General features: G+C 37.3%; 1 protein-coding gene across 1 annotated transcript; it reads left to right on the forward strand.

Moving 5' to 3' along the window:
- Positions 1 to 390: 390 nt before the first annotated feature.
- LOC139783578 (uncharacterized) lies at positions 391 to 1,894 on the forward strand. The gene is made up of 2 exons (XM_071722737.1): positions 391 to 1,220; positions 1,296 to 1,894. Exons 1-2 carry the CDS (start codon positions 1,153 to 1,155, stop codon positions 1,867 to 1,869), a joined length of 642 nt encoding a protein of 213 aa, XP_071578838.1. The 5' UTR covers positions 391 to 1,152; the 3' UTR covers positions 1,870 to 1,894.
- Positions 1,895 to 20,120: the final 18,226 nt, after the last annotated feature.

Raw genomic sequence — 20,120 nt, forward strand, 5'->3', positions numbered from 1 at the left:
AAATTGCAAAATTTGCAGTTTTGCGTGTTCGATAAAATCATCGCGAGACATGTATGTTCTTGAAAACGATGTCGCGCCATTGACTTATGCGAAATTGTAAAATTTGCAGTTTTGCATGTGTTCGATGAAATCATCGCGAGACACGTATGCTCTTGAAAAAAAATCATATTTGATGCCCGATGAGGTGATCTCATCACGAATGTTCTTGACAAAGATATCACATTTAACATATATGTGGTGGTGGTCACCATGCAGCAGCCGTACATTGGCGCTATTTGCAAGATTCACATTTTTTGTACGTATAAATGGTCTGCGAGGATTCTAGCGCGCAGTCGAGAGTTTAAAACGGCATGCTGACACTGTGTGAAAAAAATATGGACAACGCGGGAACAGACAAACGTTATTGTTCATCGATGGTGCGTTTGCTTCGTGACAGAGAACTAGGATTTCGAAACGTGCTCACTCGCACTAACAAGTGGTGCCCAACACATCATGCATTGCAGAGATATCATATTACTGATACAAGTGAAGTGCATCCGATTTGGCCTATTAACTTTCAGATTGTCATGTGTCGTGGCAGAATTAACGATTATTACGTATCGCGATACAAGCCTGAGGATGATGAGTATGGCGATGATATATATAATGACCATCGGGATGAATACTTATCTGAACCACGCTCACGACTGAAATGTTTAGTGGGTCATTGGTATTATCATTATGTAGATGACCTTTGTGAGTTTATCCCTGATACGCAAATAGCAATTCGCTACATGGAGCGGTGTCCTCAGCATCGTATCAGGGAGCCTATTTGGATTTGGGGAACATACATTTGGACAGAGGATGGTGATTTATTTAGTGCTACACGTGACAGGTAAAGTGTGACAAAGGGTAGCGAAATGTAGTGTAGAGTTATTTTTAATATATTTTTTTTCTGTTTAGTGCCCCCTATAAGCCCCATTATTGAGATAGAGATAGAGGTGTGGTAGCGGGTGCGGATCTGCAATTAAAATGGCATGCTCGCAGCAGCAGCCTTACATCGGCGCAATTTGCAAGATTCGCATTTTTGTACATATAAATTGTCTACGAGGATTCTGGCGCGCGCAGTCAAGAGTTTGATACGGTTCGAGTCGCAAACAGCCTCCAGATACGATGAACACTCACGGTGCGAACTACTACGTTCCGATTCAGGATGAAACGTGCGAGAAGCAGCACAATGAGTAAGTACCGCTAATTTTCGTATATACTTGTGCAAAAAAAAACTTTTATAAACATAATTGTATTTTTTTTTTCAGTTTTGATAAACCCCGCTACACGCCTCGTATTTTGGGAAGGAGATTTGCCTTAACATCGACAGCATATAAATTTTTGGATGTTGGAATCAACGTGGGACCTATGTCCTCTGTGGATATACTTATTGGCGATAATCGAGGCAATCGGATAATTCTGCCTCATGCAACGTGGGTGACATTCATCGAAAAACGTGCAGATATTCAGCGACTCGTGCAGTCACCGGCGCCTTCATCGCTAGCGTTTCGAGATCTGGAGCTCGTTAAAATACGTGACGCAGATATTGTAAAATTGACGTCGTGCGACACCAGCTTGTACATGAAACCGTCAACCGTACTCTTCTTGTTTGAACTAGAACATTGCGCCGAAAATGTATATTTTCAACTATGTCAAAATGTTCATGGCGTAAGTGAAAAATTTAAACAATTTGTAACAATTTTACGTCAAAATTGTATCACCGATAAATGTAATGCAGTTAGAATCTTGCATGAAGTTTATGATGAAACTTCGATTATTGATTGCGAACTGTTGGTGTATGCTGCAGATACTATTGTGTATAATGCGCTACATGATAAATAAATGCATATAATATGGTTAAAAAAAAGTTTTAATTATTTTTCCTTTTCATTTACCGTTCCCTGTCATTAAGCTGTCTTCGTTTATCGTTTAATTAACTGTAATATTAAAAATTAAATATTAAGATCTAAACGATTAAATATCGTTGGCGAAGAAAAGATATGCGATCGTGAGCGAGAACACGAACGGGGGCCGGGAGCGAGGAGACGCGCGCAAATGGGGCCGCAAGCGAGAAGACGCGCGCGAACGGGAGCCGGGAGCGAGAAGATGCGCGCGAATGGGGGAGAGAGACCGCGCGAACGAGAAGACGCGCGCGAACGGGAGCCGGGAGCGAGAAGATGCGCGCGAATGGGGGAGAGAGACCGCGCGAATGAGAAGACGCGCGCGAACGGGGGCCGGGAGCGAGAAACCGCGCGCGAGGGAGAGAGATAACGCGAACGGGGGCCGCAAGCGAGAAGACGCGCGCGAACGGGGGAGAAAAAATGGGGGCCGGGAGCGAGAGAGACCGCGCGAACGGGGGAGAGAGACCGCGCGAACGAGAAGACGCGCGCGAACGGGGGACGGGGGCGCGAGAGAACATCTACGAGGGGGAAATAACGCGAGCGGGAGCGTGCCGTGTGACGTCACGCGGACCGACGCGGCCATTGCACGCGGACTCCGCGGCGCGGCGAAAACGCGAACGCGGTCGCTTCTTCCCGCGGCGCGGCGAAAACGCGAACGCGGTCGCCCCTCCCCCGCGGCGCCCGAAACGCGGTACCTCCCTCCCCCCCGCGGCGCGGCGAAAACGCGAACGCGATCGCCCCTCGCCCCGCGGACCCCTCTCCCCCCGGCGCCGGAAACGCGGTTCCCCCCTCCCCCTCCTCGCGGCGCCGAAAAACGCGGTTCCCCCCTCCCCCTCCTCGCGGCGCCGGAAAACGCGGTTCCCCCTCCCCTCCTCACGGCGCCCGAAAACGCGGTTCCCCCTTCCTCCTCCCCCCGCGGCGCCCGAAAACGCGGTTCCCCGTCCCCCTCCCCCCGCGGCGCCCGAAAACGCGGTCTCCCCCCTCGGTACCCCGCGGTACCTTCCCGCCCCCGCGGTACCCCCCCCCCCCCGCGGTATACCTCCCCCGACCCCCCCGCGAAATCCGATACCCTTGTGTAACCCGATACTCCCGCGGTGGGTTAGAACATATATTGTTTACCTACTCATGACCCACAATTCCTAGCTAATTGCTCGATATCCCTGTCAATACCGGGCCACCAGCATACGCTTCTTGCTAGTGTTTTCATTTTTACGACCCCAAAGTGGCCGTTATGTAAGATTTGTTTCCGAAATATTTTTGGGATTATGACTTTCCCTTCTCGCAATAAAACGCCTTGCTGAATGCTAAATGCCGCTTGGTTAATTTCGAATCGTACTTGGCTTGGTATTTTCTTACCCTCTATAATCGCTTGTAATATCGGCTTTAGTTCTGTATCTTTCTGTGTTTCGCTCGCTATTCTTGTACTTGTAATCGGTAAACTTTGAAGCGTTTCTATCTCGTATACGTCTACCACGTCATATTTGGCATCTGTAACATTTTTCACTGGTAATCTTGAAAGACAATCCGCATTACAATGTAACTTAGTGTTTCTGTACTTAATGTCGAATCTAAATGCCTGTAGAAAGACAGCGTAGTGTTGCATACGCATCGCGGTGTAACGGGGCAATGCTTTTGCTTGTGACAATATTTGTACTAGCGGTTGATGATCCGTGTATAACGTGAATTTATTTCCATAAAGAAACTGATGGAATTTTTTATCCCAAAAATAATTGCGTAAGCTTTCTTGTCTATTTGAGGATACTTTTGCTGTGTCGCTGATAATGATTGAGATACGTATTGCAACACTCGCTCCGTACCATCCGGGTATCTATGGGATAGAATCGCGCCTACGCCATATGCACTCGCAGCCGTTGCTAGGATTAGTGGAAATTTTGGATCAAAATGTGCCAATACATTATCGCTTTTGAAGTTTTCTCTAGCTCGATTGAAAGCCTGTTTGCAGTCCTTCGACCAATTGAATTTAACGCCGTTTTTTAAAAATTCGTACAGTGACTTAAGGATCGCGCTGAGTCCTTTTATAAACCTCCCGTAATAGTTCACCATACCTACGAAAGCACGTACTTCGCTCACGTTTTTAGGTCTAGACATCTGTTCAATCGCGTGTATTTTACTTGGTGACTTCCGAATGCCATTTTTATTTATCACGTACCCGCAATATTCGATCTCGTCTTTGAGAAATTCGGACTTACTCTCGTTTATTCTTATGTTGGCACGCCCTAGTCTAGTAAGAACTTTGTTCAGTCTTTGTAAACGTATCCTATCATTAGGTTCTGTAATCCTTATATCATCTAGGAAAGTTGAAACTCCTTCTATGCCTTCTAATATTTCCTCCATTTCGCGTTGCCAAATCGCGGGCGCGGAAGCTATTCCGTAAAGTAATCGTGTACTTCGGTACAATCCCTTATGCGTATTCAATGTTAATAATTCGCGGTCCTCCGGTCGGACTTCTAATTGTAGGTACGCGTGTTGTAAATCGATCTTTGTAAATTTTTTGCCTCCTGCCATGGATGTAAAAAGTTCGTCTGTAGTCGGGAGTGGGTGCTCATCGATTACTAAATTCGGTTTTGTTGTAACGCTGAAATCCCCGCAGATTCGTATTGAATTATTTTTCTTGAGCACCGGCACTATGGGTGTAGCCCACCGCGACGAGTTTACTTTTTCAAAAATCTCCGTCTCAACGAGATTATTCAACTCGGTCTCTACAAGTGACAGCAATTTGAAAGGCACTGTACGAGCCTTTAAAAACACAGGTTTCGTATTTTCTTTGCATGTAAGTTTAGCTTGAATTCCGCGTATTTTTGTACTTGTCGGATCTAACAGACTACGGTACCGGCGTAATATTGATTCTATTTGCTTTTCAGTACTTGCGTTAAGACAATTAATATTTTCGCGTAATTGTATCTTCAACTGTCGTATCCATTCGCGTCCTAGCAACGGACCTCGGTCGACGTCTGAAACGTACATATTTAGTTTCTTTTCAACATTTTCGAAGTGTACTACTACTGGAATTACTCCTACAATATTAATATTAGTCTTACAGAATGTAATCAGTCTTAAATCCGTAGATTGTAGTTTACTCTTTGGCCATAATTCGCTTACAGTCTTTGTACTTACAATGGTGACCGCTGCACCACTATCTACCTTGAACTTTACTGGTATATTGTTGACGGACATTGTTTCGTAAAATTTATCTCTGTACTCGCTTTGTTCCAATAACATAATTTCCTCGATCTGATTCGTACTCGTGTAATCGGGGTTGGTTCGCTTTCCGTCCATACAGACTTTTTGTAGGTGTCCTGGTGTACCGCATTTCTTACAAATAACGTCTCTGGGCAATTTACATTTATTTGCCAAATGTCGTCCGCCGCACCTGAAACATGTACCATTAGATTTGTCGTTCGTATTTACATTTGACCTCGCTTTGGTTCCTGCGCGTCCGCTGGTGTGTTTCGATGTTGACGTCTAAGAGCCCCTGGGTTTCTTGTCTGCCTTCATTCCCACGTAATCGATGGCTGATGCAGCTGCCCCAGGACGCCAGTGCAGTGCTTTCGTCTCAGACAGTTCCATTGAAGTCGCTATCTGGATCGCCTTTTCGAAATCCAAATCCCTCGTCTCCAGCAGCCGGGATTGTGCACGTTTGCTTGTAAGTCCGTACACAAATTGATTCCTCAGTGCAGTTTTTAAATATTGTCCGAAATTGCAATTTACGCTGAGCTTGTGCAATGCAGCCACGTATTCCTTAATACTCTCGCCGTCTTGCTGTTTCCGGGTTTGAAAACGGAATATCTCGGCGATTTCTAATGATGCAGGCGCGTAAAATTCTGCTAAGGCTTGTCGCAAATGATATCAAATGCGGCCGGTCCAATAAAATGTAGTAAGTACGTCACCTTTTATGATCCCGGGACCTTATGCACCGTGAGCCCTGCCTCAAATCGTTTCAGCCACCCCTTCCAGTTTGCTGTAGTCGGGTCGAACATTTCGAAGCCCAGACTTCCTTGGATTACTATCTTCTCCTCAGCTATTTCTCTCGATTACTGTAGTGTAAAGCTGTTTGCACGGTACCGGTGCTCGTTCTACCACGTGGCGCGTTTTTTTGCATAACCGTTACCACGAGTCGTGTATATCGCGGTATTCTCATTACCACGATCCCATCCTCGTCGCCAGTTCTGTTGTGTATTCGTGGTTTGGAGTATACGGTAGAAGGTGAAAATAACGCTCGTAAGCTCTCTTGATTACTGTTCACGCTTTACTATAATTCTGACTCGCCTTCTTACAAAAGAACAAGCTCGCGCGCTGACTGCTAACAAAGGAATGCGCGGCAGCGGCAATCGGTGGCGCCGCGCACGCGGATATACACGGATATCGTCTATCGGTTGTTACATAAAACTTCCCCCTGGCGTTACGCGGGTTATTCAATCCGCGTCACAACAGCTTTTAAAACCACATCAGGTTGGAGCGGATGCTCCTTTCATTTGGGGTTGGTTTATCAGAACCTTCTAGACTAGAGACCCTTCATTAGCTGGCTGCAGACGCTGCGGCAAAAGTTCATTGCGCCTTCTTAAGTGCAGTGTGAGATTAGTGAGTGAGGAGAAGATCGCTCGAATAAATCTTATTACCATCCAGATGCCAATTAATCCTGCACAAATCGTTCTAAATTGCTTGAAACTACTCCACAGCTCTTCGGCAGTGGAAATAGCTAACCGTTCAAGAATTTCCTCATCAAGGAGACCTGGCCAAGAGATTCCCGATCCAGGGACACGGTGACCGGCTGCGGTCCGTGCAAAGGTATTAAGGAAAGCCGTACTCTCGACATGATATGATCACGCAACCTGGAGAGGTCCTCTTGGGAGTATATCCCGCTCTCGGCAAGGTGTTCTGCATCGACGTATTTCTATACTGATTCCGTCATTGGTTCCAAGATTTGGGGTGGCCATCGCTGCAGGTTTGGGAGTCAGACTTATCCACCCTCCTTTTATGTTATACATGATCGGCAGGAAAGGATTACAATCAATCTGGGTACCGGTATAGGTCATAATGTGAGTTTTGGGAGATAAATATAGAGAATGGTTTCGTATTGACACGGGCAACTCGAGGTAACAATTTTCAGTGGAACGACGAGTAACAACAGTTGGAACGCATTTAATAATGTGGGCTACTTCGCCCGATATAATGGCCATATAACAGGGGCCTTTCATTAAGTTGTATGCGAATGCATCAGGTTGGGTGTGAGCTAAGGATATTGCATTTTTTAAAACTTGCCGCTCCAATTGGCATTTGTGGTCGATAATATTACGATAAAGGTCTTTCATTTGTGTTTTTATATGCTTTTCAACGTAGACAAATTTTGAATTAATGTAAGTAAAAATATCTAAATTATTAATTGAAAGTTTGGTGAGTTTAGCGAAGAAATTATTTTCATCAGTTTTTTCTACAATTGTCAATTTAGGGTGTTCGGTTTGTATCAAGGTATAACCACAAACATCATAATCAGATCTTTTTGATACAGCAAAAGTACTTTCTTTGCTTGTCAATGAGTATATACGACAGGATATTTGGTATTGGAGTCAAAGATCTTAGTAGCCTGACCTTGATACAAAACGTTATAAGTGTGAAAATTACACTTGTCAGATGGTACTGGCGCCCAGAATACATTTGCCCTGTCTTCGTCGATACACTCATTCTTTGACAGTGTGCATTGGACTCCTGAGCGGAGCGTAATGTAGTCTCGGTAATTGGTGGAATTGGGACGTAGTCCAGTAATAAAAACTGAGTAATCCTTGCTTCCCAGTTCAATCGATCCGGTCTCGTGCATACGAGCACATTTCTGCTGGTTGATTTCTACTAGGTACTTCCGATGACCTCCACGCACCATGGATATATGAGAATGCATTCCACAGTAATTTATTTGACAATCAAATTCCATCCTGCAGGCTATAGTGCCTATTTCTGAGTAATCGGCAGTTTGGAGTAGTTGAATAAATACAGTTGTGGAATTGGGTCGAGAAATCGAGGAGTGGCATTCACCAACATCCAGAAGCGATACTGTCGTTACATTGAAGGAAGTTCCCCCGCAATCATATCCCAGGAGGCCAACAGCCGCCTTAATCAGAAGTAGCGTCAGGAGTATGGTATACATCCCCTGTAAGCGGTACGAAAAAGGACTTTATCGCTCGATTAGAAAAGAACTATCCAAGCGGGGGATGGATAAATAGTATCGCGCATGCCGGTACGTCGGCAAGGACATTGCAAAGAAGGAAGAAAAATCTGCAGCGAAGAACGACGAATGACTTTCCTTCATATGGTTGAAAATGAAACACTGATCACTCAAGATGTCAAATTTGGTTTGTTAGATTTCGAGCGAGACCCTTACGGAAAGAAACTAAAGCCAGTAAATATTACACTTGTGTAGTTACTACAGAACCCCCATGTAGTTATCACAGAAAGGAACACAATAATCTGTAGTTATTACATGCTGTAATTACTTTAGTGCGTGAAATCTCTGTAATATGGAATACACGTCTAATCATGAAGTGTGAAATCCACTACACGTGTAATCCACTACATGTGTAATATACTACACGTGTGGTAAGTAACTTGTGTAGTAGACTACACATGTAATCCACTACATGTGTAATATACTACACGTATGGTAAGTGACTTGTGTAGTAGACTACACATGTAATCTACAAAATGTGTAATACACTACTACACGCGTGTATTAAACGTAATGCTACCAGTAATCCATGAAATTTGAAATAGCGAGTCTTATCATACATATAGTATACTTTTACTTTAATGCAGCTGTACATAAATTATTTCTATAAATATTGTTTGAAATTTATTATATTTAATGTATCACTTTTTAACCACATTTTATTATTTTTTAATTTCATATTTTATAAGTAAATAAATATAAAAATATATAAAGTGTCAGTGTGTATATACAGGGTATTCGCCATTTTGACATCATAAAATAGTAAAATATTTTTAAAATTAAATAATATATACAGATATGCATAGTGTAATTATTATTATACATCATTTTTACGTGATCAAATAATAAATACAATAATATAATATATTGGGCAATATAAATACGTAAGAATCTGACATATCTGCTTAATATATTTTATTTTATTTACTACACAATACGTTAATTTACATTATAACTATATAGACTGACTTAATAATAATATAATATTGTACCATACATTTATCTAAAAAGTCTACGCATTGTTCACCCGTTACCTCTTGCTGGCTATGTCTCTAGAAATTAATCGGTTTCAATTGTATTAACGACAGGCATGATAAATTGCTTATGCCCATTGGAATATGGTATAACAACGCATTTACTTTTAATCATATCCAATAGGCAACCTCTAATGTTATCAGTTTTTTTCGTAATAAAACTAAAATTCATGGAAGATATCCAATTATTTTTGCATACTTCTTCCGGTAAAATACAATATTCTTTGCATAATAATATATTAGTTTCAGTTCCACCATTTGATTTTGTCACAATTATACATAAATGTAATATATCCAATATCAATCCGTTCTCTGTTAATATTGTACTATTATATCTTTTTAATAATCTAGGATAATTTGAAGTATGGTAAAGAATATTTCTAAAAATAAATCGATCAAAAGTGAAAGCCATGCTTTCGACAAGTTCCCCTATTAATTCTTCTGCAACAAGTTTTTGTATGGCAGTTAACACTATTTCTTTTTTGATTCCAAATGCTTTTAAAGAATTTTCGTATTCTGTGCATCTTTTAATATGACACACTTTTATTAACGAATCAAAAATAGCTTTGCCTTTCGAGCTACAATTTTCGCCAGTAAAAGTCGACCTGTTATTGTTAATAAAACTTAATCTAGAATAAACTTTAGATATTTGTTGCGCTATGCATTGTGAACCATTGAATAAAGTTTTTAATGTTTGATTAAAGCCTTCAAAATGAAAAGTTGACCAAGCCCAGAGAGCACCGTAATTTTTCACTGATTCAGGTATGTGCAATAACAAATGAATATTGTAATTCATGAAATCATCTCCATACAATTCTTCTATTTGCAATACAAATGTTCGTAATGCTTGTTCAGCAGCGATAAATTTGTTATCAGAAATGTGTGTTTGTAGAAAAATATTTATACTAAATACAAAAAGTAGCCAATGTTTAATGAATTTCTGTGGCATTAATCCAGTCAAACAAGGTAACGAATAGTACAGTAAAAAATTTTTCCACTCTGATGCCTTAAACAATTTTCTTAGAACTATCGATCGTGGTATTCGTGTTATTTCTGATGGAGGTAGTATACTTGTCAATTTATTATCAAAAACTTGTTGATACTTCCCTAAATACCACTCTTTGTCATGATTGCTGGAATCGAACCACGCCATAACAAATTGTTTAATCACGCCTTCCGCAACACTGTGCATATAATCTGGCGGGAAAGACTTAATTATGTCAAAGAGCGGTATAAGTTGTGTCATCGAAGGACCCTTGACTCCTTTTACTGAATGATTTTTCGAGATACTTTTTTTAACATGTTTGTTGTGTTGATGTTTTTGACGCAAAGCATAAAGATCTCCACAATAAACGCGTTTGAAACCCCCGCTTCTTGTCTTAACTACCTTTCCTTTATTATAGCAATACGAACATCCGTATTTGCCATTGAACTGTTTCATGTTTTGTATCATCGACCTTGCTATTGAATCAACAGGAGCTACAAGTGTATGAACTTTAATACATATTGCTTCCTTATGCATGAATGTTGTTATAATAAAACCATTATTATGTAAGTCAATAAGTTCATCAATGAATGGCTGAAGAAAAATATTCATATTTGCTTTCACAGATGTATCAAACCATATGCCAGCTAAGAGAATGTGTTGCCTTCGCAAACGATAAGGCAATTCGTTTATTGTAACTAAAATCGGCCAAATGGATGACATGGAAGACTTAAATAATTGTACCCCATCTGAATTCCACTGGAGGGTAATGTCATTATCTCCAATGATATTTTTACTTCTTAAATTACGGTAAATGTTTCCATTAATTATATCACTTTCCATTTCTTTAGTTTTTCGGAATTGTGCAAAATCTTCGGATTTTACTAATTCTATTAATTGCTCTTTGAGTGGAATATGTATAAAATACTTGTTTCTTTTATCGAGATACTTTTTTTTGTAAATTGTTGTACAGACTTCACATTTCATTCGATTATCGATACATGCATTCAGTATCGTATAACATTCCGGACAGTAATAATATTTACACGCTTTACTTTCTGGTAATGACTTTAATAATAAATATTTGGAGCCATGATGTGTACGAGGAAGATGACAATCAATTACGTCTTGAACAAGAGATTCCAACGCAACATCGGTCAGTTGATGATGAAAAGCCAAACTCACAAGCAGCATTTTGCTTTCTTCTTTTGAAAGATGAATTCCTAAATTTATACTCTGCAATTCAACGGATTTAATTGTTGTGGCCAAAGATCAACGGATTTAATTGTTGTGGCCAAAGGATATAACAAAGGAAACAAAGGACGCTTGTCTTCGACGAATGGTTATTTATTACATCAATACACTATTATACAAAAAGGTAATTATTTGCCCATAAATCTTTTTCATACTAATTGTTGTGGCTAAAGTGGCCAAAGGGGTAGTGATAGATTGAGGTACGTTCGTTTGCACGGACATTTTGTCGACAACGGTAGTCGCGTCGGCTAAGACTATTTCTCTTTTTACAACGTTGGACAATGTTTCCTGCGTCGAATCGTTGGTCATTAATAAATCTTTCTCCAATATTCACAATAGATAATCGAGAATTTCTCCGGCCGTGACAATATTGTTCGTAATTGATTCAACTGGATTTTTAAGATGAAATATATACATACGATTACGTAATGCTTTCTCGTCGTACATCCACACTTTTTTATTCGTCGTTATAATAACGGCAGCTCCGTTCAAACGTTCAACCAAATGTTTGTTTTTTTGATTGATAACAATCTTTTCTCCACCGAGCAACAATTTGACGTCCTCGATGTTTGTCATATGAATACTAGGTTCTTCCCATATTATTAACAATTTTCTATATATATTTTGTTGTGCCCCTTTTTGATGAGAGGCACCGGGTTCTTTCGGTCCACGGAAGAGGCGGAAATAATTATACACGGCACTTTGAATAAATGGATGCTTTAATTAAATCTGTTTGGCAATTATTATGTACAAAAAATGTCCGTAATTGCCCGACTCCGATTGCCCTCTCGTCTTCTTCTCTCGCCTCCTTTTGTAGTCTCGTTCGTCCTTCGTTATCGCTGAGTTGCTCAATCGGATGTAGGCCGATCGCGCAACTCATAATCTTGCTGGCTAGGCTTTACGTAACTCTTTCGGGCTTTATCGGTCGCGTTGCCTATTGTTATTCTCGGTCTTACAATCTCTGTCTTTCTTAATATTATTTTATTTATTACTACATTAATTGGGGCCGCAACATCCCTCCCCCTTTGAGAGAAGGAAACTACGGTCTGTAGTTTTCGTTACAATGTTTCGCTGCTTATCCTACTTCTATTTCCATTAGGGTGGTTTATTCGCTTTATTATTTTCTGTGGTTACATTTTTCTTATCTTCTACTATAACATCGCTGGATCGCTCTGTATGTGCGGTCGGGTGCTCGCTTGTTTCTTATTTCTTTTTATTACATAGATACTTATTCCTATTACGCTTAGTATAATTACAATCGTCAGGGTCGATCCTACGGGGTATATGACATAAGGATTTTTTATTATGCTATCTTCGGATTGTTTTAATTCTTTATTTATTTCGTCTATGTCTAGGCTTAATTCCGTTAGTTCGCTGAGGTTCCTAATTACAGGTTCTAATCTGATTTCTTTTTTCGCTTGTTCTTTAGTCGGTCTATTTTCGGTCGTTAGTGTTAGGTTAAAGTCCGCTAAGTGCATCTGTATTGGTTTCATGTTTGTCTGTCGTTTTGTCTTTATTATAATGTCGGGCGTAGTTAGTTTACAATTTTTGTTAATGCTAAGTCTTCCTGTTCGTTCGATTTCTAATTTTTGTTCCGCCTGGTCATTACATTGAATCGTTAGCTTTTGTTTTTTCGGCGTTGAGAACAGCCACGTTTGTGGTTCGAGTTTTTAAGTGTGCAAGTAGAAACTTGTACATTGCTTCCTCATAGTTTTTAAATGTGCAAGTGGAAACTTGTACATTGCTTTCTCATAGTTTTTAAGTGTGCAAGTAGAAACTTGTTTAAGTGAGCAAGTAGAAACTTGCACATTCCTTCCTTATAGTTTTTAAGTGTGCAAGTAGAAACCTGCACATTGCTTCCTCTATGAGAAAGCCTGTTTTTTAATGCATAATTATTAGTAGATATTTATTAATTTGGCTTCCTCATAGAGGAAGCAATGTGCAGGTTTCTACTTGCACACTTAAAAACTATAAGGAAGCAATGTGCAAGTTTCTACGTGCACACTTAAAAACTATGAGAAAGCAATGTACAAGTTTCCACTTGCACACTTAAAAACTATGAAGAAGCAATGTACAAGTTTCTACTTGCACATTTAAAAACTATGAGGAAGCAATGTGCAAGTTCCTACTTGCACACTTTTTTTATGGATAGAGTATTATTAAAGATAGATTGGTGCTAAATTTGGCAATGATCGGTGAAGGGGTTACCAATTTTTGCCTAAAAAGTGTACAAATCATACACGTAATCTTATATATAAGGTATCATTAAAGGAAGGTTGTTTTGAATTTGGCGAAGATTAGTGAAAGGGTTACCAATTTTTCCCAAAAAATGTATAGGGTAGACCGAGGCAAATCGGATTACTAATTAGCACGATAAAATAGCTCGTTTAAAATAAAACACTAATAAAAATTGTCTTAAAACTTATATTAATCCGATTTGCCTCAATCTACCCTAAGTTATTTGATGGATAGAGTATCATTAAAGGAAGATTGTTATTTAATTTGGCGAGGATCGGTGAAGGGATTACCCGATTTCTACTTAAAAAGTGTATAAGATGTACATGTAATTTTATATAAAGTATTATTAAAAGAAGGTTGTTTTGAATTTTGCGAGGTGAATGGGTTACCGATTTGTGCTTAAAAAATGTGTAACGATTTCTGCTTAAAAAATGTGTAAGTTATTTGATGGATAAAGTATCATTTAAGAAAGGTATTGAATTTGGCGAGAATCGGTGAAGGAGTTACCGATTTTTGCTTAATATACATAATCGGTAATTTTATATAGAGCATTATTAAAAAAAGATTGGTATTGAATTTGGCGATAATCGGTAAAAATGTTCTTTCTTTATATTGAATTTTCCAAAATTTTAAATGCTTTTAACTCAAGAACTGATCAACCAAATCTTAAAGAATTATATATGAAATAAGGGTAAAAAAGACTAAAGAATATAATAAAATTAGAAATAGTCCAATATTTCAAAATTTACAAAAGTTAGAGCAACCAGGGGCATTTCTAAAAAAATTCCAAATTTTATAAAGAAAGAACCTTTTTACCGATTATCGCCAAATTCAATACCAACCTTCTTTTAATGATACTCTATATAAAATTACATATACAACTTATACATGTAACTTTTTGAGCAGAAATCGGTAACTCCTTCACTGATCATCGCCAAATTCAGTACCTTCCTTAAATAATATTCTATCCATCAAATAACTTACACATTTTTTAAGCAAAAATCGATAACTTTTTTAACGACCCTCGCAAAATTCAATACAACTTTATTTTAATGATACTCTATATAAAATTACATGTACGTCTTATACACTTTTTAAGCAGAAATCGGTAATCCCTTCACCGATCCTCAAAAAATTCAAAATTTTATAAAGAAAGAACTCTTTTACCGATTATTAGATATACCGATAATAATCAACCAAATCTTATAAAGTATTATATATGAAAGACATCGGTAACTCCTTCACTGATCTTCGCCAAATTCAATACCTTCCTTAAATAATATTCTATCCATCAAATAATTTACACATTTTTTAAGCAAAAATCGATAACCCTTTTACCAACCCTCGCAAAATTCAAAACAACTTTATTTTAATGATACTCTATATAAAATTACATGTATATCTTATACACTTTTTAAGCAGAAATCGGTAATTCCTTCACCGATCGTCAAAAAATTTAAAATTTTATAAAGAAAAAACCCTTTTACCGATTATTAGATATACCGATAATTAACCTAATCTTAAAGTATTATATATGAAATAGGGGTAGAAAAGACTGAAGAATATAATAAAATTAGAAGTAACCCAATATTTCAAAATTTGCAAAAGTTATAGCAACGACGGACATTTCTAAAAAAATTCAAAATTTTTTTAAAAAAGAATTCTTTTACCGATCATCGCGAAATTCAATACCAACCTTCCTTGAATGATACTCTATCGATTAAAAAAAAATTCAGCCCAATATCTCAATATTTACGAAAGTTAGAGCAACCACGGACATTTATAAAAAAATGCAAAATTTTTAAAAAAAGAACCCCTTTACCGATCATCGCCAAATTCAATACCAACCTTCCTTGAATGATACTCTATCGATTAAAAAAAAAAACAGTCCGATATCTCAATATTTGCGGAAGTTAGAGCAACCACGGACATCAAGTCCGCACATACACACACACATATGGACATGCGATTTTAATGCGATATTTCGACATTTTAAAACACTCTGAACATATTAACATCAAAAACTAAAAAAACAATCTTTTCTTTGGTTTCTTCTACCCCTATTTCATATATAATTCTTTTAAATTTGGTTGACTAGACCCAACTTTATACACAATCAAAGGTTCATATACGAAATTTACGAAAACAAAGCTTCCTCTATGAAGAAGCAAAAATTCAAAATTAAAAAAAAAACCCCTTTACCGATCATTGCCAAATTCAATACCAACCTTCCTTAAATGATGCTCTATCAATTAAAAAAAAATTCAGCCCAATATCTCAATATTTGCGGAAAGTAGAGCAACCACGGACATTTCTAAAAAAATTCAAATTCTTATAAAGAAAGAAGTTCTTTACCGATCATCGCCAAATTCAATACCAATCTTCCTTAAATAATACTCTATGAATTAAAAAAAAAACAGCCCGATATCTCAATATTTGCGGAAGTTAAAGCAACCACGGACATCAAATCTGCACATACACACATACACACATACAGACATTTTTTTTAATGCGATTTTTCGACGTTTTAGAACATTCTGAACACATTGGCATCAAAAACTAAAAAAACAATCTTTTCTTTGGTTTCTTCTACCCCTATTTCATATATAATTCTTTTAAATTTGGTTGATTAAACCCAAATTTATACGCAATCAAAAGTTCATATACGAAATTTACGAAAACAAAGCTTCCTCTGCAATAATTTTAATACATGAATCAAAATAAGTATTAATATATATTTAAAAAATTAAAAATAAAATGTTTAAAATTCTTACGTACCTATATCGACAAAGTTTTGTGTATGTTTGAGCTTTAATATAATTCCTCGTGGATTCGATTGAACAAACTCCGATAAAAAATCAGCATCAAGTCTGGCATCATTTATGTCTGTAAAACTAAAATCCACATTATTTAACGATGGAAATGTTGTTTTAGCTACAAAGTTCTATTATACTAAATTAGATAGATACGAGGGTAAGTCAATATATAGTATAAGTCGCAAACGTCAGTTTATTTTAGCGTAGAAAAGTGAAATAAATGTCAGGAAGTTACTTTGATTATATTATTATTGCCTGCGACTTATTTATTGACTTACCCTCGTAAATAAAAGTTTCATATATTATTAAAATAAAAGTAAGAAAAAATTACAGGAGAAAAGAACCTTTTTGAACAAAATCTTGGTACAAGCAAGGCTCTTCCAGTTTAATCCATACTTTTTCATTACCGTATTGTAATATACAGAATAAATACATTTTGTCTAGATTGGTATTTATCGTAAATGCTATACTATGGTGTAATAAGTTACGCAAAGACAAAAAACCAAAAAGACTTATAAATAAATTTTAATATTTATGTTCCCTTTCTCACGATCGGAAGTTAAATATTAAATATGTAGTACTTTCTACATTTCAAAAAAATTTTATAAACATACCCTATAAAAATTGAATTACATATTCAAACTCAAATTTAAGCCTTTTTAACTAATAATAACTACATGTAAAACGTATTTATTTAGAAAAATGTATAGTCAAATTTTTTTTCATGGATATTTTCTACATTTGACCATAGAGTATTAGTAAAAAAGAAACTTGAACTTGAGTTTGAATATGTATTTTAATTTTTATAAGTTATTTTTATAATGTTATCGAAATTTAACATTATATTATATTTCATCTAACATTTGGGTTAGGACGCGATTAGAAAAGGAAATCGCCACCGCAAGCATATCTTCTGTCCTTCAGATCTTGCTGGAAGATCTCCAATGGGAATGCTCAGTCTATTATATACGTCTATGGCAGGAGCCGCAATAGACTATAGCGCAATCTTTAGAAATCTAACAATTCTTTTACACGTCGAGACGCGTCGAGACTACGTCGAAATCATACGCGCAGTCATCCCCACTTCTGTTATAGAGTAAAATCAACACTCTTTTTCTGTAAATTTTTATTCCCATTTCTGTTAAAGAGTAAAATCAACACTTTGTAAATTTTAACACATTTAATAAATACGTTCAAATTGTGTTTAATATATTTTAACTTAACATATTTTAACATATTTTTTTAATTATTTTAATAATTTTGCATTTTATATTTGTTAAGTTCAATTAACATAGCAGACATATGTTAAATCTATACATGTATGTGTTGATTACTTTACACAAACATTTTAACCAGCAGATTTTTTCACAAAAGTACAAAAATTTTCCAACAGTGTATGTACGTCACTGTATTATTGACAAACAGCTTTTCTTGGAGTAATTATAACACAAACGCTTATATTTATCGTGTTTTTGTACATGAATTGTTCATGTAAGTCACTAAATATTTCATAAGAACAATATTTCTCCAGATGGTACACAACCGAAGGAAAAGATCACGTAGATTGGATCCTGCAAGCACCGAATCCAGTAAATCTAAGATTGTTGCACATGACAATGATGTGGCCGCGAAGTCGCCCTTAACTGATGTCAAACATCCTACAACCATCGACTCGTTACTTCCAGAACACGAGCCGACCGATACTAATGGTAAATATTCGAAAAAACAAGAATAAAATTCGACATCTTCAAATAATAATTCACCGCTTATCTTGAAAGTCATGTAGCAGCTTATACGAATTCCAATGAAACGCGAACGTAAATTAACGTATCGATATTAAAGGGATCCTATAGTGGCAGTAATTACGACATTTAGTTCAAAGCAAACCACTTTTAACTGGCTTTACGGAATTGCAAAATCTTTGTACAGAATTAAAGTACGTACAAAAATGTAGGGGGCTAGTGTCGGTATTACATCAAAAACGAAAAAGAAAATAAAAATTTGGGCACATAGAGCTGTCACTGACGACAATATTTGCTTATACAAAAATAATGCAGTTTATATATACAAAATGAGATACTAGCCCTCTAGGGAAAACATTGAAGAGCAATATCGTGCAATTACAACTACGATAGAAGTCTAGAAAAAAAGTGTCATGCTTTTAACTTTTATATATGCAAGAGCACATGCAGGTTGATAGGATAAGCAGTATTGCGTGTAGCGAGAGATGGCGCAGCAATCAAACAAGGACAGATGCCTCTCGTTAGACAAGGACAGATATAGATAGCTTCCTCATAGAGGAAGCTTTGTTTTCATAAACTTCGTATATGGACCTTTGACCGCATATAAAGCTATAGTCTAAAATTCGGTCTTCAACCGAATTTAAAAGAATTATATATGAAATAGGGGTAGAAAAAGACCGAAGTAAAAATTGTTTTTTGAGTTTTCGATGCCAATGTGTTGCTCATGTTCTAAAACGTCGAAAAATCACTTTTGAATAAAATGTCTGTGTGTATGTATGTATGTATGTGTGTGTCTATCCTTTTTTTTGTTTATGGTATAACTTCCGTAATTTTTTAGATATCGGGATGTATTTTTTTTTAATCGATAGAGTATCATGTAAGGAAGGTTGGGATTGAATTTGGCGATGTGTGATCGGTAAAGCGGTTCTTTTTTTAATAAAATTTAGGATTTTGGTAGAAATGTTTGTGGTTGTTCTAACTTCCACAAATTTGGAGATATCGATCTATTTCTAATTTTATTATATTCTTCAGTTTTTTCTACCCCTATTTTATATATAATTCTTTAAGATTTGGTTGATTAGACCCAGCTTTATACGCGATCAAAGGTCCCTAATTTTTAGAAAAATGTCTGTAATAGCTCTAACTTCCGCAAATTTTAAGAGATATTGGTCTATTTTTAATTTTATTATATTCTTCAGTCTTTTCTATTTTTATTTCATATATAATTCTTTAAGATTTGATTGGTTTCCGATATTTTTTTCTTTTCTCTGAAACTAGCAAATTATTTATAGTGCGGGAGCCCACCGCAAAAATTTGGGTCGATCGCTTTTATGACAAATTTTTACTCGAAACAGTGGGTAATGTACCGCACAATACTAATTGCTTGTCAGCCAAAGTCGTACCCCCTGCTTTATATCTTATAACAAATTGTTAACAAATGAAATTGTGCGAGGTACTTCACTCATTGCTTTTATGAAAATTTTCTGTTTCAATAGATAAGGGGCAATAAAATGGACCTTCCAATACCCGGCTGCCACCCCTCACCCCTGCTTTAAGGGTGGCTGCCGATGTCCAATATGACAATATTGATTAACTAACCTACACCTATCACTTTTATGGACGAATGACATATCGTTGGAAAGCTCGTCAAATTTCCTTCAAAATAATACCCGGCTGCCGCACCTTCGCCCCTGTGGATATATGGTATGTATCAGTCGTACGCACACATAAACGACAGACGCACGACATTCTGTCCTTGTCTTGAGCGCGCATTTCAAACTGCGTTTTCGAATGGACTCGCGCAGCGAGTTAAAACCTCGGCAGCCTCACCTCCACAGGGACGAAGGTGCGGCAGCCGGGTATTATTTTAAAGGAAATTTGACGAGCT

The sequence above is a fragment of the Temnothorax nylanderi genome, unplaced genomic scaffold (assembly GCF_030848795.1).
Source record: "Temnothorax nylanderi isolate EJ_2023f unplaced genomic scaffold, tnyl_v1.0 TNYL_tig0517_pilon, whole genome shotgun sequence".
In the NCBI taxonomy this organism is placed as follows: Eukaryota; Metazoa; Arthropoda; class Insecta; order Hymenoptera; family Formicidae; genus Temnothorax; species Temnothorax nylanderi.